The following is a 16,923-nucleotide window of genomic DNA, read 5'->3' on the forward strand; positions in this document are numbered from 1 at the left end:
CTGACACGTTGTTTTCTTGCAAATTTGCTCCGCAACGCCCTGACATGCCTGCTATCTTCATAGCGATGTAACTTTCCAATCTCTCCCCTACGCTGATGTGACCCTCATTAAACTACTCTCTGCGCCCTACATTGTTTCTACTCTACATATCTATCTCTAGCAACCTCATATGGAAAAGTTCCTGGTGTCCACCCCAATGTACTCGGCTGGCCTTGCTTCAGGCGCACGTGAGGACACATCCCATAGAAATTCTTCTGATTCCGATTGCTCCACCACCCGGTCTCGATCTCAAAGAAAACGTACTAACGCTATGGCTACTAAACAGCCTAAAATGAAACCCACTGACATTGCTGCGGTTCTTGGGCCTCTCCTAGACGAAAAACTGGCGGGCATTAAAGAAGCCATTGACTCCACCTTAACCCAGCTGACTCAACATAATAGCCGTTTAGATGAAGTCGAGCAGAGGGTTTCAACGTTGGAGGATGATCTACAAGCCGCACAGTCTACTATAAAGACCCAGACCACAGAAATTAAAGGCCTCACTGAAAAACTCGACGATTTAGAGAATTGGAGCCGTCGAAACAACCTGAGGATGGTGGGCATCCCGGAGTCGGTGCGCTGGACCTTCTATCCACCTGGCTGCCTGAAAAGCTAGATATGGGCCTTCAGTGCTCACCATTGGCCATTGAAAGGGCTCATAGGATTGGCTCTGAACGCAGAGACTCTGCTGGACGTCCTAGACCTGTTAATCTGCGGATTCTAAACTACGCGGATAAAGCCAAGCTCTTGGACCACTACCGAAAGTCAGAGAATCTCCTCTACAAGGGAGAAAGGCTGCTTATTTTCCAGGACTTCTCCACTCATGTCGCCAACAGGCGCAGAGAGTTCGCTCCGATATGCAAACGGCTGTTTGAAGACAACATCAAGTTCTCACTGTTATACCCTGCTCGTCTTCGAGTCTTTGTCAATGGAAAACCATGCTTCTTTGACGATCCGTTGGCAGCAAAGACCCACTTTGCTCACCCTGACACTTGACTGTTCACCCTTACTTAAAGTTTGCCTATCTTTACAATTGCTTTGATTAGTAGGTCGCACAGTGTTCGGGATATGATATAGGCATGCTATCTGCGCATGCTGGAGGCTCCGCCTCCCATTGTTTCATGTTTGTTAGTTTGATGTTTTTGTCTGTTTGTTTGTCTGTTTGTTCTGCCTGCTGGGATGATGTGTCTCGATCCTCCATGGGTTGGCCCCTCCTTGCTCACTGGGACAGGGGGGGAGCACCGTTTCACCTATACGATTTTGATATTCTATTCTCCATCTGCGGGGGTAGGATAGCATGGCTGACCGTGCTGTTTCTCAACCCTCAACCCCGGTGATAACCCCACTTTTGGATTTTAATATAGTTTCTTGGAATGTGGAGGGTCTCAATAGTCCCATTAAACGCAAGAAGGTAGTCGCCCATCTCTCTCGCTTATCCCCTCAAGTCGTGTTCCTACAAGAAACACACTGGGTGCATAATTCCCCTATGTCATTGAGAGCCCCTTGGATTGGGGAATGCGTATCTGCTCCTTACACCAATAAAACCAGAGGTGTTGCCATTCTCTTTCATAGGAATCTTCAATTCTTAATCCTTAAAAGGTATATTGACCCCGAGGGCAGATTTATCCTCCTGGATGTCTCAATTGATAATGTGGTATATACCTTTTTGAATTTATATGCACCTACTGGATCTAACAATCTCTTTTTTGCAGATATCCTTCAGAGAGTTTTGTCCTGGGGCGGCCAAAACTTAATTCTAGGGGGAGATTTCAACACGGTCGTTGATCCATCCATGGATAGGTCGGGGGTGAGTACCAAAAGACCCGGGCCCTCTTCTACTCTTCTTTCCTCTCTTTGTTCTCAACTTACTCTACTAGACCCTTGGCGTATACATCATCCCCTTCAACGAGATTACTCTTTTTACTCACACCCACACTCTACTCACTCTCGCATCGACTATCTCTTTTTATCTAAACACCTTTTTTTTAAAGTCTCCCACACCTCAATTAAGGATATCATTATCTCGGACCACGCCCCCATAACCTTGTCCCTACATTTGGCCCTGCCCCAGAGTATATCTAAATGTTGGAGATTCCCAGCCTATCTCATGCACTCTGAGGATTTCTTATTACATCTTAGACACACCTGGCATAATTATATTACTGATAACCTGGATCAAGAATCTAACACTCCACTTTTTTGGGGGGCCTCTAAGGCAGTCCTTCGAGGCCATATTATTTCCTATGTTAATTCTAAGCATAAGAAATTCAACACAAAATTGCAGGAACTTAGTGCAGCTCTTACACTTGCTTATCGCACCTACAAACAAAGCGATAGCCCTACTCATAGAGAAACGTACCTCATGGCAAAACAAATTTATGATACCTTTCTCACTGAACAGGCCCAGATCAGCTACGACTACGGCAGGAATAGGTTTCATAGGTGGGGGAATAAGTCCGGTAAACTCTTGGCCAACTTGGTTAGGGGGCCCCGGAACAAAACGTGGGTTGATTCGTTGCACAGTTCTGGAGTTGTTCTTTCTGATCCCACTGACATTTGCTCGGCTTTTATGCGTTTCTATAAGTCCTTATATACTGCCGACATTGATAACGCGACTGATGGTCAATTATTCCTGGATGAGGCGCAGTTGCCGGGACTGGTGTTGGAGGAGAGGGACTTGTTGGATGCTCCTATAACTGATGATGAGGTGCGGGCCACCATTAAGTCCCTCCCCAATGGAAAGAGCCCTGGCCCTGACGGCTTTAGTGCCGAATTCTATAAGATGCTAGACGCTGATGTCCTCCCTATATTAACACGATTATATAATCATATCCTAACAACAGGGGAGACTCCCCTTCGTTTTAATGAAGCAAAGCTTATCGTGCTTGCGAAACCTGGTAAAGATCCTACCCAGGTAGGGTCATACCGCCCCATCTCACTCCTCAATCAGGACTTTAAAATCTTGACTAAAATCATAGCTAATAGGCTGCAAGCCTGCCTACCCCGTCTTATCTCACCCGCGCAGATGGGATTTGTCAAGGGTAGACAATCCACACGGGGAGTACGGGCGGCCCTAACTGCGATATCTTACACCCGCTTTAGTCAGGCCAAAAATAACATAGTTATAAATTTGGACGCGGAGAAGGCATTTGATAAAATTGCCTGGCCGCACCTGTCTCGAGTGCTCGTCCACCAAGGTTTTGGCGCAGCGTTTTGTAACTTGGTACAGACCTTATATACTAACCCAGTGGCGCAGGTCTTAGTCAACAATGTGACATCTCCCTCCTTCACATTGGAAAGAGGCACTAGGCAAGGATGCCCTTTATCTCCCCTTCTTTTTGATTTAGCACTGGAACCCCTTATACGCCATATCCTGTTACACAAGAACTATAGGGGCATTGCTGTAGGCACACAGGAATTAAAAGTGGTGGCATTCGCGGATGACCTCCTCCTTTTTATGTCAGACCCTCACCACACGATCCCGCAGCTAATTGCCATGATTGATCGTTTTTCCTTTTTCGCAGGGTTTTCCATTAATTATGGTAAGTCGGAGGCGCTGGCCATGTATGGACAGGCGAGACTGGGTTGGGGGAACACCTTTCCCTTTAAATGGGCGAATACACATATTGTTTATCTAGGTGTTGCACTCCCTGCTCATCCCTGCCACCTATATAGGCTTAATATCACTCCGGTCCTACGTAGGATTAGAACCTAACTTGACCTTTGGCAATCCCTCCCTCTTAATTTGCTAGGGAGATGCAACCTGTTTAAAATGGCCAGCTTTCCAAAGCTTCTTTATGTTTTACAGATGACCCCTTTATTACTGTCTAAGTCGGATTTATCTTCTCTGAATGCCTCTATCTCCAGATTCATCTGGGCTGGCAAACGCCCAAGGATTAGCATGAAAAAATTATCCCAGACGGTACCTAGAGGTGGAATTAACCTACCTGATATTAAACAGTACAATCTTGCGTGCCTCCTCCGCATTGCTATGGATTGGCTTGGAGACAATAATTATTACACGGATTCCAGTCTAGATTCTCAGCTTTGCGCTCCCTTATCCCTCAGTTATCTTCTCCATGCCAGACCCTCCAAATTGGCCTTACATGTTACCACTAATTTGTTGCTACTTCCCATAATACAGGCGTGGAAAATGGCGAGGAAATCTCTCAAACTTCAATATCTCTATTCACTTTCACTGCCCTTTATCGGTAACCTGGAGTTTCAGGAGGGGGGGGGCTCTACAGCCCTTCACTGCCTGGCATTCTCTTGGTATCCGCAACCTGCGCAGCTTGCTTAACTCCTCTCGCATCCCGCTGTCTTTCGCGGAGGCAAGGGAGAAATACGGTTTGCCTCCTCACCACGAATTTGCCTATTTCCAGGCAATGCACTATCTTAAAACTGTATTATCTAAATTGACAGGTGTCGACCTTCTTAACTCTCTAGACACACTTCTCCAATCAGCCTGCTACTCTATATCAACCATTTATACATGTATTCGTCTTGAACTTATCCCAGACACGGACCTTCCAGAGCTGTCCCAATGGTCCTCCCACATCTCAACGGTCACCCCTGACTCCCTCTTAAGTCACTTTCAACTGACCCTAAAGCTTATTCCTGCAAGCTCCTATCAAGAAATGGCCTATAAAATGCTCCATAGGGCATATATCTCACCTAAACGCCGATTTTTAATGGGCATTTCAGAAGACACTAAATGCACTAAATGCTTAATGGATGAGGCCGATCTCTTCCATTGCTTCTGGGACTGCGCTTTGGTGTCACGGTTTTGGCATGAGGTACATCATTATGGAACTACGTCCTTAGGCATATCCTTTAGTTGCACTATTTCCTGGGCATTGTTTGGATGTTTGACCGACCAGCCAAACATCCCTAGGTCTAACAAAAAACTGCTTATGATATTATCAGCGGCTGGCAGGAAAGCAATCTTACAACAGTGGATCCACAACATACCTCCCAATCTCTCGATGGTGACCTCTAGACTATTTTTTTTATTCACCATGGACTGGCTGGAGGCCTCTATCCATAAGGAAAGGCTCACCCCTGCCTTGTTCCAGTGTTGGGACACCTACATTTTGACACTTCCCTTACATACTAAACAAGCCATTGAAAAATGCTTTCAATCTACCTCATGGTATCTCCTCCACACTATAGACCACTCTAACCCCTTGAACATTTGATTACTCACCCTCTTCCTTTTTCTCTGGATCCCTCCCCCACTCCTTTCTATATTCTGTTGTCTACCGGGTTGATTGGAAATATGGACCCCCGATTTGGGAGATTGTTCTGTGGATGGATCGACGACTCGTGTCCCACGGCAGGCATTACATGTTATTTTATTTTCTTATGTTTTTAGGTATTATGTTTATGTTTAGGGATTTCTAAGGTAATATCCTTTGCTGGTGGAGAACCAATATTTGATCTATCCCTTTTTATCTTTAGTTTTCTCCGCTTGCTAATTAAAACATATTATAAATTCCCTAATTTCACTAGTTATATACACGTTCCCTTTCTTGGAAGGGTATAAAGGTTTTATGTGAGGAAAAGTTTGAAAATATGTTTTGATCTCTACCTGATATGATATGAGACTGAATAATCTGTGACTTCCTGTCTTTCGTCAGGATAACTCTATATACTGCATATTATGTTATACAATGCTAACTGTATATTCTATGTCTCGAAATGTTGCATCTCTACTTTGTACGGTGTGAGATTATAATAAAAATAGTTTGAAAAAAAAAAAAAGAATGGAATCCACACAGCAGCTACAGGCACACTCACTCATAGGTACAATGCAGGAATTATTACATATAAACAATAAAACTGCACTGGACTAGTAAATTACATATAGATATGTATGTATACAGATATAACAATGCACAGTAAACACTGGATGTATATCACAGAATACTTGTACTAAATATTCAGATAGCAGTACACTTGTTCTTAACTAACACTGTCTAAAATGACATGTAGAATACTTAAGTGTCTGTAAATGCACAGCGCTAATGATACAGGCGGCTTTACTGAGGAGACAGTGCCCAGCAGTCACGGAGATCAGCCCAGCTATGTAATGGCGCCAAAATCTCTGTCAGGTCAGCACCTTATTCCCTCTGCTGGACTTCACCACCGGGTACCGTGGAGCCTTTTATAAACGGATTTTAGTAAAACCGACCTGTGCTCCTTGCCCTGGTGGATATAGTGGGGTCCCTATGCGAAACAGTGTCCACGCCAGCGGCGCGGTCCGTCTCCTGGGACCGCGACCGGATCGTGATTTACCGCCGGGTACCACCTGGGGGACCCTCTTACTTCTTCCCTTTAGTGCAGCCCCGCAATCCTGGAGAGCGGCATCGGTGGTGTGCCTGAAAACCGGTGCGTCTCCGGTGCAAGTGCCCGAAAACCGGGAGTATGCAGCGCCGCTGAGGGAGGTGATGGAGCCACAGCACAGCATACCAAAAGACATAGAAAGTGCTGCGGCCCTTGAAGTCTTCGAAAAAGCTCTTTTCAGGGCTGCCTAGTGTAGCCCCACCTGTTAGTGACCTGTACTGCAGGCACCAACTTACAAACTGAGCTCCAGTGCCTGGAGGCGGGGCTATAGAGGAGGCAGTGCAGTGCATCCTGGGAACAGTGAAAGCTTTAGCCTGTTGGTGCCTCGGATCAAGTTCCAACTCTACACCCCGATGTTATTCCCTGCGGAATACCAATGTACCCTGCTGCAGAAATAAAGTGGCAACAATGTGGCAATATTGTAGCCGCTCAACTCTGATATTATCAGCCTGTGGCTATTCACACCAATAGTTTAAGAGGCTAATAAAACCTCAGTAGGCTACCTGATAAACCGCTGCGCTCAACCCCATAGTGTGCAGATGGAAATGTTTGGCGGAATAAGGCAGGAATTAACATGCTCCACTGCCCAGCGTATGTGCCGATGATGTGTGCAAGCACTGGCAATCTCATGCAGTGGACATGCTGCTAGTGGATGTTTCACAAGGATGCTGCCACAATAAAATGAATATGACCAGCAGCAGCAGGCTGGAAAATTGTTTCCAATATTGCTGAACAATTATGCAGTCTGAATCAAAGGCAGGTAGTTACCAATGGTGACCGATGAGTATAGATTCTAACCCTTGCCTCTTGATAAAGCCGCCCTGTTGTGCGGGGAAATGCGTAGAGGACCTTAGACTCTGCACTCATCGGTCACCATTGGTAAATACTATGGGGTTGAACGCAGCGGTTTATCAGGCAGCCTACTGAGGTTTTATTAGCCTCTTAATACTATCCGAGTGGAGCGGGTACAATATTGCCATATCGTTGCCACTTTATTTCTCCGCTATACCTGTGTAGAGACTGACTGTGAACTTTTCTGAGTCTCCACATTCCATTGGACTGATAATTATCAAGAATACTCACCATTTATAGTCACCTGAGTGCATAGTGCCTTCTCTTTTTCTCCTACGACTTTCTATATACAGTTGATGACTTTTTAAGTATATGTGTGTCTTTATTAATGCATTATATATATGTGTGTGTATATTTATTTGTGCACCTGTTTATATGATTGTGCCATTACATTTTCTATTATATACTACTATGCAGGTGTTATTTCTGCATAATTAAGCGCCACTTCAAATTTGTGTTGTTCTGAGTGTTTTTATACAGAGGCTGGCAAACCTCTGATTGCAGTGGCTGCTGATTTGCATATCTACAATAATCTCCACAGCGATCTCCTTTCTTTTGTCTTAATTTTGTCCCTGCACCTATCGTAGCTACGCCCTTGTTACTTTTTTGCTTTACGCAGAATCAGGCCCATACTGTAGTTATTACTGTACCTGTGGTTAGACAAAAAAGGGAAGGGGGTGGGGTGGGGTGGGGGGACTGTTGGACACACCATTACCCCATTTATAGATACAGTAGGTTGCCTTTATCAATGTACAGTAACAAAATATTCTGCAGAAATTATTATTACTTCTGTATAGTATAAGATCAACAGTGACCTATTCACTCATGATTATTTTAGTCATGACAGGGCTACATGTGACAGGACAATGATGTGAGGAGGGAATGTAGCTACAGAAAGAATTATATAGAGGAAAGAACAGGTCCTACAGCAGCACAGAGTATATCAGGAGACAAGTGATGTATGAGGACGGGGCAGTGGCATCACTGGTGAGTGATGGACCCAAGTGCAAAAATGTGCTTTAGGACCCCTCACTTCGAGGCCATAGGCTTGGTTCATAACATGGTACATATAATGTATATACATACATACATGGTTCTTAACATGGTAGTGAGCCATGTTACTGCCAAACAATACAGACCGCATCACAGTGAATAATCTGTGCTCCTTTAATCAAATAATAATAATCTGTACCCACTTTAAACTCACTAGTGTCTATGTCAGCAGAGCTACTTGGAGGCTCCACAGATGGGTCACTGGCAGAGGATAACAGGGAGAGGCAGATGAGGACAGAGAGGCAGAATGTGATGGGTAGAAGCAGAGGGTGATGGGGAGAGGGCGAAAAGGGAGAGGCTGAGAGTGATGGGGAAATGCAGAGGGTGACCTGCAGTCAAGGTAGCAACCATAGGTGCAGGGGGTGCAGCTGCTATGGGGCCCAGAGCTGAAAGGGGCTACCTTCCCTGTCACAGTTACATGTGTTATAAACATTTTTCATAATTGGGTCATGCATAGGGGTCCTTACACACTTTAGCCTTGTGTCCTACAATATATCTAGTTTTACCCCTGGACCTATTTATTGTAATGTGGTATAGTATGAACTGGAGGGCATTCTACAGTATGTCATCATGTCAAGTGGGGATACCGTGTTGCATAATGTGCACTGGCAGCCCTACTATGTTACATAATGTGAACTAGGGCACTACTATGGTTCATAAAAATAAGATTTTACTTACCGGTAAATCTATTTCTCGTAGTCTGTAGTGGATGCTGGGGACTCCGTAAGGACCATGGGGAATAGACGGGCTCCGCAGGAGACATGGGCACTTTAAGAAAGAATTTAGATTCTGGTGTGCTCTGGTTCCTCCCTCTATGTCCCTCCTCCAGACCTCAGTTAGAGAAACTGTGCCCGGAAGAGCTGACAGTACAAGGAAAGGATTTTGGAAATCCAGGGCAAGACTCATACCAGCCACACCAATCACACCGTATAACTTGTGATAAACTTACCCAGTCAACAGTATGAACAACAACAGAGCATCAGTTCAACCCTGATGCAACAATAACATAGCCCTTATTTAAGCAATAACTATATACAAGTATTACAGAAGAAGTCCGCACTTGGGACGGGCGCCCAGCATCCACTACGGACTACGAGAAATAGATTTACCGGTGAGTAAAATCTTATTTTCTCTAACGTCCTAGTGGATGCTGGGGACTCCGTAAGGACCATGGGGATTATACCTAAGCTCCCAAACGGGCGGGAGAGTGCGGATGACTCTGCAGCACCGATTGATCAAACAATAGGTCCTCATCAGCCAGGGTATCAAACTTGAAGAACTTTGCAAAAGTGTTTGAACCTGACCAAGTAGCAGCTCGGCACAGTTGTAATGCCGAAACCCCTCGGGCAGCTGCCCAAGAAGAGCCCACCTTCCTAGTGGAATGGGCTTTAACTGATTTTGGCAGCGGCAATCCAGCCGCAGAATGAGCCTGCTGAATCGTGTTACAGATCCAGCGAGCAATAGTTTGCTTTGAAGCAGAAGCACCCAGCTTGTTGGATGCATACAGGATAAACAGCGACTCCGTTTTCCTGACTCTAGCCGTTCTGGCTACATAAACCTTCAAAGCCCTGACCACATCCAGTAACTCGGAATCTTCCAAGTCACGAGTAGCCACAGGCACCACAATAGGTTGGTTCATATGAAAAGATGACACCACTTTTGGCAGAAATTGTGGACGGGTCCGCAATTCTGCTCTATCCATATGGAAAACCAGATAGGGGCTTTTATGTGACAAAGCCGCTAATTCTGACACACGCCTAGCCGAAGCCAAGGCTAATAGCATGACCACCTTCCACGTGAGATATTTTAACTCTTAACGTTTTAAGTGGTTCAAACCAGTGTGATTTCAGGAAACGTAACACCACGTTAAGATCCCAAGGTGCCACTGGAGGCACAAAAGGAGGCTGAGTATGCAGCACTCCCTTTACAAACGTCTGAACTTCTGGTAGAGAAGCCAACTCTTTTTGCAAGAAAATGGATAGGCCGAAATCTGGACCTTAATTGAGCCCAATTTTAGGCCCAAATTCACTCCTGACTGTAGGAAGGGAAGGAAACGGCCCAGCTGGAATTCCTCTGTAGGAGCATTCCTGGCCTCACACCAAGAAAAATATTTTCGCCATATACGGTGATAAAGTTTAGCTGTCACGTCCTTCCTAGCCTTTATCAGGAATGACCTCGTCTGGAATGCCCTTTTCTGCTAGGATCCGGCGTTCAACCGCCATGCCGTCAAACGCAGCCGCGGTAAGACTTGGAACAGACAGGGCCCCTGTTGCAACAGGTCCTGTCTTAGAGGAAGAGGCTACGGGTCCTCTGTGAGCATTTCTTGCAGATCTGGATACCAGGTCCTTCGTGGCCAATCTGGAACAATGAGGATTGTTCTCACTCCTCCTTTTCTTATTATCCTCAGCACCTTGGGAATGAGAGGAAGAGGAGGAAATACATAGACCGACTGGAACACGCACGGTGTCACCAGGGCGTCTACCGCTATTGCTTGAGAGTCTCTTGACCTGGCGCAATACCTCTGTAGTTTTTTGTTGAGGCGGGATGCCATCATGTCCACCTGTGGCAGTTCCCACCGATATGTGATCTGTGTGAAGACTTCCTGATGAAGTCCCCACTCTCCCGGGTGGAGGTCGTGTCTGCTGAGGAAGTCTGCTTCCCAGTTGTCCACTCCCGGGATGAACACTGCTGACAGAGCTTACGTGATTCTCCGCCCAGCGAAGAATTCTGGTGGCTTCTGCCCTCGCCACTCTGCTCCTTGTGCCGCCTTGGTGGTTCACCTGAGCCACTGCGGTGATGTTGTCTGACTGAATCAGAACCGGTTGGTCGTGAAGAAAGTGCGCCGCTTGATGTAGGGCGTTGTATACGGCCCTTAGTTCCAGGATGTTGATGTGAAGGCAAGTCTCTTCACTTGACCACAGACCTTGGAAATTTCTTCCCTGTGTGACTGCTCCCCACCCTCGGAGGCTAGCGTCCGTGGTCACCAGGACCCAGTCCTGAATTCCGAATCTGCGTCCCTCTAGAAGGTGAGAACTCTGCAGCCACCACAGGAGTGACACCCTGGCCCTGGGGGACAGGGTGATTAACCGATGCATCTGAAGATGTGATCCGGACCACTTGTTCAGTAAGTCCCATTGGAAGGTCCTCGCATGGAACCTGCCGAAGGGAATGGCCTCGTATGATGCCACCATCCTTCCCAGGACTCGAGTGCAGTGATGCACTGACACCTGTTTTGGTTTTAATAGATTCCTGACCAGTGTCATGAGCTCCTGAGCTCTCTCTATCGGGAGATAAACCCTTTTCTGGTCTGTGTCTAGGATCATGCCTAGGAAAGGCAGATGAGCCGTAGGAACCAACTGCGACTTTGGAATATATAGAATCCAGCCGTGTTGCCGTTACACTTCCAGAGAAAGTGATACGCTGTTCAGCAACTGCTCTCTTGATCTCGCTTTTATGAGGAGATCGTCCAAGTACGGGATAATTGTGACACCTTGCTTCCGCAGGAGCACCATCATTTCCGCCATTACCTTGGTGAATATTCTCGTGGCTGTGGAGAGACCAAACGGCAACGTCTGAAATTGGTAATGATAATCTTGTATCGCAAATCTGAGGTACGCCTGATGATGTGGATAAATGGGGACATGAAGGTATGCATCCTTTATGTCCAGAGACACCATAAAATATCCCCCTTTCAGGCTTGCGATGACCGCTCTTAGCGATTCCATCTTGAACTTGAACCTTTTCAGGTATATGTTCAGGGATTTTAAATTCAATATGGGTCTGACCGAACTGTCCGGTTTCGGGACTACAACATGGTCGAATAATAACCCCCTCCTTGTTGAAGGAGGGGAACCTTGACCACCACCTGTTGAAGATACAATTTGTGAATTGCAGTTAACACTATTTCCCTCTCGTGGGGGGAAGCCGACAGGGCCGTCGGTGAGGGGGCATCTTCTCAAAGTCCAGCTTGTATCCCTGAGACACAATATCTATTGCCCAGGGATCCAACAGGGAGTGAACCCACTTGTGGCTGAAATTACGAAGACGTGCCCCCGCCGGGCCTAGCTCCGCCTGTGGAGCCCCAGCGACATGCGGTGGATTTTGTAGAGGCCGGGGAGGACTTCTGTTCCTGGGAACTAGCTGTGTTGTGCAGCTTCTTTCCTCTGGCAAGAAAGGACGCACCTTGGACTTTCTTGTTTCTTTGTGTTCGTAAGGCTGCATTTGATAATGTCGTGCTTTCCTAGGCTGTGCAGGAATATAAGGCAAAAGATCAGAATTACCAGCTATAGCTTTGGAGACCAGCTCCGAGATCCCTTCTCCACACAATCCTCAGCCTTCCATATGCCTCTTAAGTCGGCATCACCTGTCTATTGCACATTCTACAGGACACGTCAAGCAGAAATCGACATAGCGTTGACTCTAGAACCCAGTAGACTAATGTCTCTTTGGGCATGTTTAATATATATATATATATATATATCTTAAGACAGCATCTTTTATATATATATCTATATATATCTATATATATATATATACACACACATACTAGGGTCTCAATCTCTGCTGATAAGGTACCTGTCCACGCTGCTACAGCGCTATAAACCCATGCCGACACAATCGCCGGTCTGAGTAGTGTACCAGAATGTGCACGCTATCTGCAGGATCCCTGAGGATAAGCTGTTACGTCAGGGCTACCTTTTTGGCAAACGTGACACTCTAGGGGAAGATTCCCATCGTATCCTGGCCCTAGTAGGGAAAGGATACTCCCTGAGAATTCTTTGTGGGAAACTGCAGTCTTTTGTCTGGAGATTCCCGCTCTTTTTCATCATGAGAGGAGTGAAATTTACCTCAGCTTTCTTCCCCTTAAACATGTGTACCCTTGTGTCAGGGACAGATGAGTCATCAGTGATATGCAAAACATTTTTTATTACAATAATCATATATTTAATACTTTCCTGCCATTTTGGCTGTAACTTTGCATTATCGTAGTCGACACTGGAGTCAGACCCTGTGTCGATATCAGTGTCTATTATTTTGGATAGTGAGCATTGAGAGACTCTGAAGGTCTCTGCGACATAGGGACAGACATGGGTAGATTCCCTGTCTGTTCTCTAATCTTTTGTGCAATAACTTCACCTTAGCACTTAATTACACATATCCAAACAGGTGTCGGCGTTGTCGACGGAGACACCCCTCACACACATTTGCTCCATCTCCTCCTTAGGGGAGCCTTTTACCCCAGACATGTAGACACACACGTACCGACACACCACACACTCAGGGAATGCTCATCTGAAGACAATTCCCCCACAAGGCCCTTTGGAGAGACAGAGAGAGAGTATGCCAGCACACACCCCAGCGCTATAAACCCAGGAATAACACAGTAACTTAATGTTAACCCAGTAGCTGCTGTTTATATTGATTTTTGCGCCTAATTATGTGCCCCCCTCCTCTCTTTTTACCCTTTTCTACCGTGTATCTGCAGGGGAGAAGCTGGGGAGCTTCCTCTCAGCGGTGCTGTGGAGAAAAAACATGGCGCTGGTGAGTGCTGAGGAAGAAGCCCCGCCCCCTCGACGGCGGGCTTCTGTCCCGCTTAAATATACATTTACTTGGCGGGGGCTCATACATATATACAGTGCCCAACTGTATATATGCTAAACTTTTGCCAAAGAGGTCCCAATTGCTGTCCAGGGCGGCGCCCCCCCCCCCCCCCCCTGCGCCCTGCACCCTTACAGTGACCGGAGTATGTAAGGTGTGTGTGGGAGCAATGGCGCACAGCTGCAGTGCTGTACGCTACCTCAGTGAAGACTGGAGTCTTCTGCCGCCGATTTCGAAGTCTTCTTGCTTCTTATGCTCACCCGGCTTCTGTCTTCCGGCTCTGCGAGGGGGACGGCGGCGCGGCTCTGGGATCGGACGACGAGGGTGAGATCCTGTGTACGATCCCTCTGGAGCTAATGGTGTCCAGTAGCCTAAGAAGCAGTACCTAGCTTCAGAGAGTAGGGCTGCTTCTCTCCCCTCAGTCCCACGATGCAGGGAGTCTGTTGCCAGCAGAGCTCCCTGAAAATATAAAACCTAACAAAATACTTTCTTACAGCAAGCTCAGGAGAGCTCACTGAACAGCACCCAGCTCGTCCGGGCACAGATTCAAACTGAGGTCTGGAGGAGGGACATAGAGGGAGGAGCCAGAGCACACCAGAATCTAAATTCTTTCTTAAAGTGCCCATGTCTCCTGCGGAGCCCGTCTATTCCCCATGGTCCTTACGGAGTCCCCAGCATCCACTAGGACGTTAGAGAAATAAACTACGGCTCTTCTATGGGGCATAGCACTATGTTACATAATGTAAAATAGGGCACTACTATGGTTCATAAAATAAACTACGGCTCTTCTATGGGGCGTAGCACTATGTTATATAATGTGAACTAGGGCACTACTATGGTTCATAAAATAAACTAGGGCTCTTCTATGGTTCAGAAAATGAACTAGGGCACTACTATGGGACATAAACTTAACAACTGCTGTGGAGAGGTGTCTAGAAGCATTGGACTGGGGCCCCTTCAAAATGTTGCTATGTGGCCCACAAAGTTCTGGCTACGACCCTGCCTGCAGTTCAGGCTTTGTCAGGTAACTAACCAAAGGACATGAAGAGGCCATTTCCTCCCACCTGTAGCATTCACAAGATCACCTCCACAAGTCTCCAATAGGCAGTGTATGTGCAGCAGCCCAGCCTGCCAGGGATTACTGATAATCTGGACTCTCCTAGGCAATCTCAGGCCATCAGTCAGACTGCTGACGGTGTTAAGAATCATCAGTGATTATGATCCAGTTGGTGGCAGGGAGCCTCTAACTCCCCAGTGTATCGATGGTACTTCTGTTTGATGACTGAGGTAATTTCAAAGCTGGCTTTTATGATCTTGTTTCGCAGTCATATGTAGTATGAACTGGACAATTTGATCATCCATGTAGGTGTAGTAGTGCGCAATCTCCAATAACTAAATGTATTTTTATCATTATGTAAGTGTAAAAATAATCAGAAAAAGGAAAAAGGTTATGGTATAAATAATAATACTAGGTCTCTCAACTATAATCTTAATTAAATTTTCCATTACAGAATTTTAAGCAGCTTTTCACTGATCAATACATTCCTCATCAGTGCTCAAATATAAAATGTTTTGCAGATAAAAATACTATGCATGTGGCCCTTTTACATCAATAAATGGTGTATTAAATATTAAGATATGGGTATATACTGTGTGGTGTTGCCCTTTCAATCTTAGACAGGAGAGAGAAGGGAAATTAATAATGTGGAATATTTATCTGTAAGACCAATATTAAAGATCTCTTTCATAGTATGAGTCAAGAAGCAGGAGGCAGTGGTTTTATGGGTCTGAGGAAACCAATAGTCATTTACAAAACTGGGTTCCATTTGCCATTATGAGACATTTGCGACTACTGCACTTATTTAATAGGTTAAGATTTGTCAATTTGCCATTTAAAGTGGCTTTAACTGCCAGGAAACAAATTTTCAAACCTTGGACCTAATTCAGACCCTGTCCCTGATGTGCAAAAATCATCAGAACGCAATTTAAGACCTGGAGGGAGGCGGGAACGGGGCGTCAACACTCCGTTTAAGGGGCGCATTCTGGATAATAGAGGCGTGTCTGGACTGTTGCTGGGGCGGGTCGCAGCGGCTGCGTATGTCACACGCAGGCGCTGCGATCCTTAATATGGCGGGTAGCCATCTGCCTTTGCAGCTAGGCTGCGTAGGCAGAGGGCTGCTCGAGACATGCAAAAGCATCGCAGCCATGTCTGCGGAGGGGGACAGGGGGAAGGGTATGTTCCAGCATGCAGAGTGGACTTGCCCTGTGCTAGGCGTCACCCCGCATGTCAAAGAATTTGATCATAGATGTGCGCTTTTTCGCACATTTACGATAAGGTCTGAATTACCCCCTAATCTGTAGAGACAGGAAGATATGGACAACCACACAGGGCATTATACTTAATTAGCTTCATGTGTGAAGGTGGCAGACAGTAGTGGAACGTCACATGGTTAAGGTTACAATTGTATATTTTGCAAATGTATCCAGGATATTCCAAAGTGCTATAAACAAAAGTATTTGGGCACTGTCTGGGGTGCCTATATTGTAAGAGAGTATAGTCAAAGGAGTATGGAGTACAGAATAAGGCACCCTAATAAATCTAGCCTCAGTACCTGCCTTCCACTTGTAGCACCAAATTGCAGCCATATGAATCAATGTGACAAGGGGTGTTGGCCCCAAGGCTCCCGACCCACAGGGTGCTCTCCCGACCATCTCTTCCAGGGAATCCAAAGTCAGCCCATGATATGTCCTGTGACAGAGGTAAGCAGAACTGGTTCTTATTCTGAGTTCACTACATGCATGGTCAACAACAGATTACAATATATAATTAGCTACTAGGAAGATACACACTGCAGCTCTGTGGGATGATGGGAACGTAACATTAGTTCCTGAAGGGTGTTAAAGTTACATGTACAAATATACATACAGACGTGGATACACCACTCTGTATGTATGTAAATATAGAGCCATTTATATTTGGGCTTTTTAGCATAATTTGACTTTCAAGACGGTCTTTTGCTTTTCAGAAAAACTGTG

General features: G+C 46.0%; 1 protein-coding gene across 5 annotated transcripts in view; it reads right to left on the reverse strand.

Annotated features, from left to right (window-relative positions):
* Positions 1-16,923, reverse strand: part of HSPBAP1 (HSPB1 associated protein 1) — a 336,513-nt gene that overhangs the window by 74,960 nt on the left and 244,630 nt on the right. For all 5 annotated transcript variants that reach the window (XM_063934053.1, XM_063934050.1, XM_063934051.1 and 2 more), the window contains exon 4: positions 16,500-16,636. In XM_063934053.1, the coding sequence (XP_063790123.1) occupies positions 16,500-16,636 (137 nt within the window). The remainder of the gene's footprint in view (positions 1-16,499; positions 16,637-16,923) is intronic.

Source organism: Pseudophryne corroboree, chromosome 7 (assembly GCF_028390025.1).
Source record: "Pseudophryne corroboree isolate aPseCor3 chromosome 7, aPseCor3.hap2, whole genome shotgun sequence".
Taxonomy (NCBI): domain Eukaryota; kingdom Metazoa; phylum Chordata; class Amphibia; order Anura; family Myobatrachidae; genus Pseudophryne; species Pseudophryne corroboree.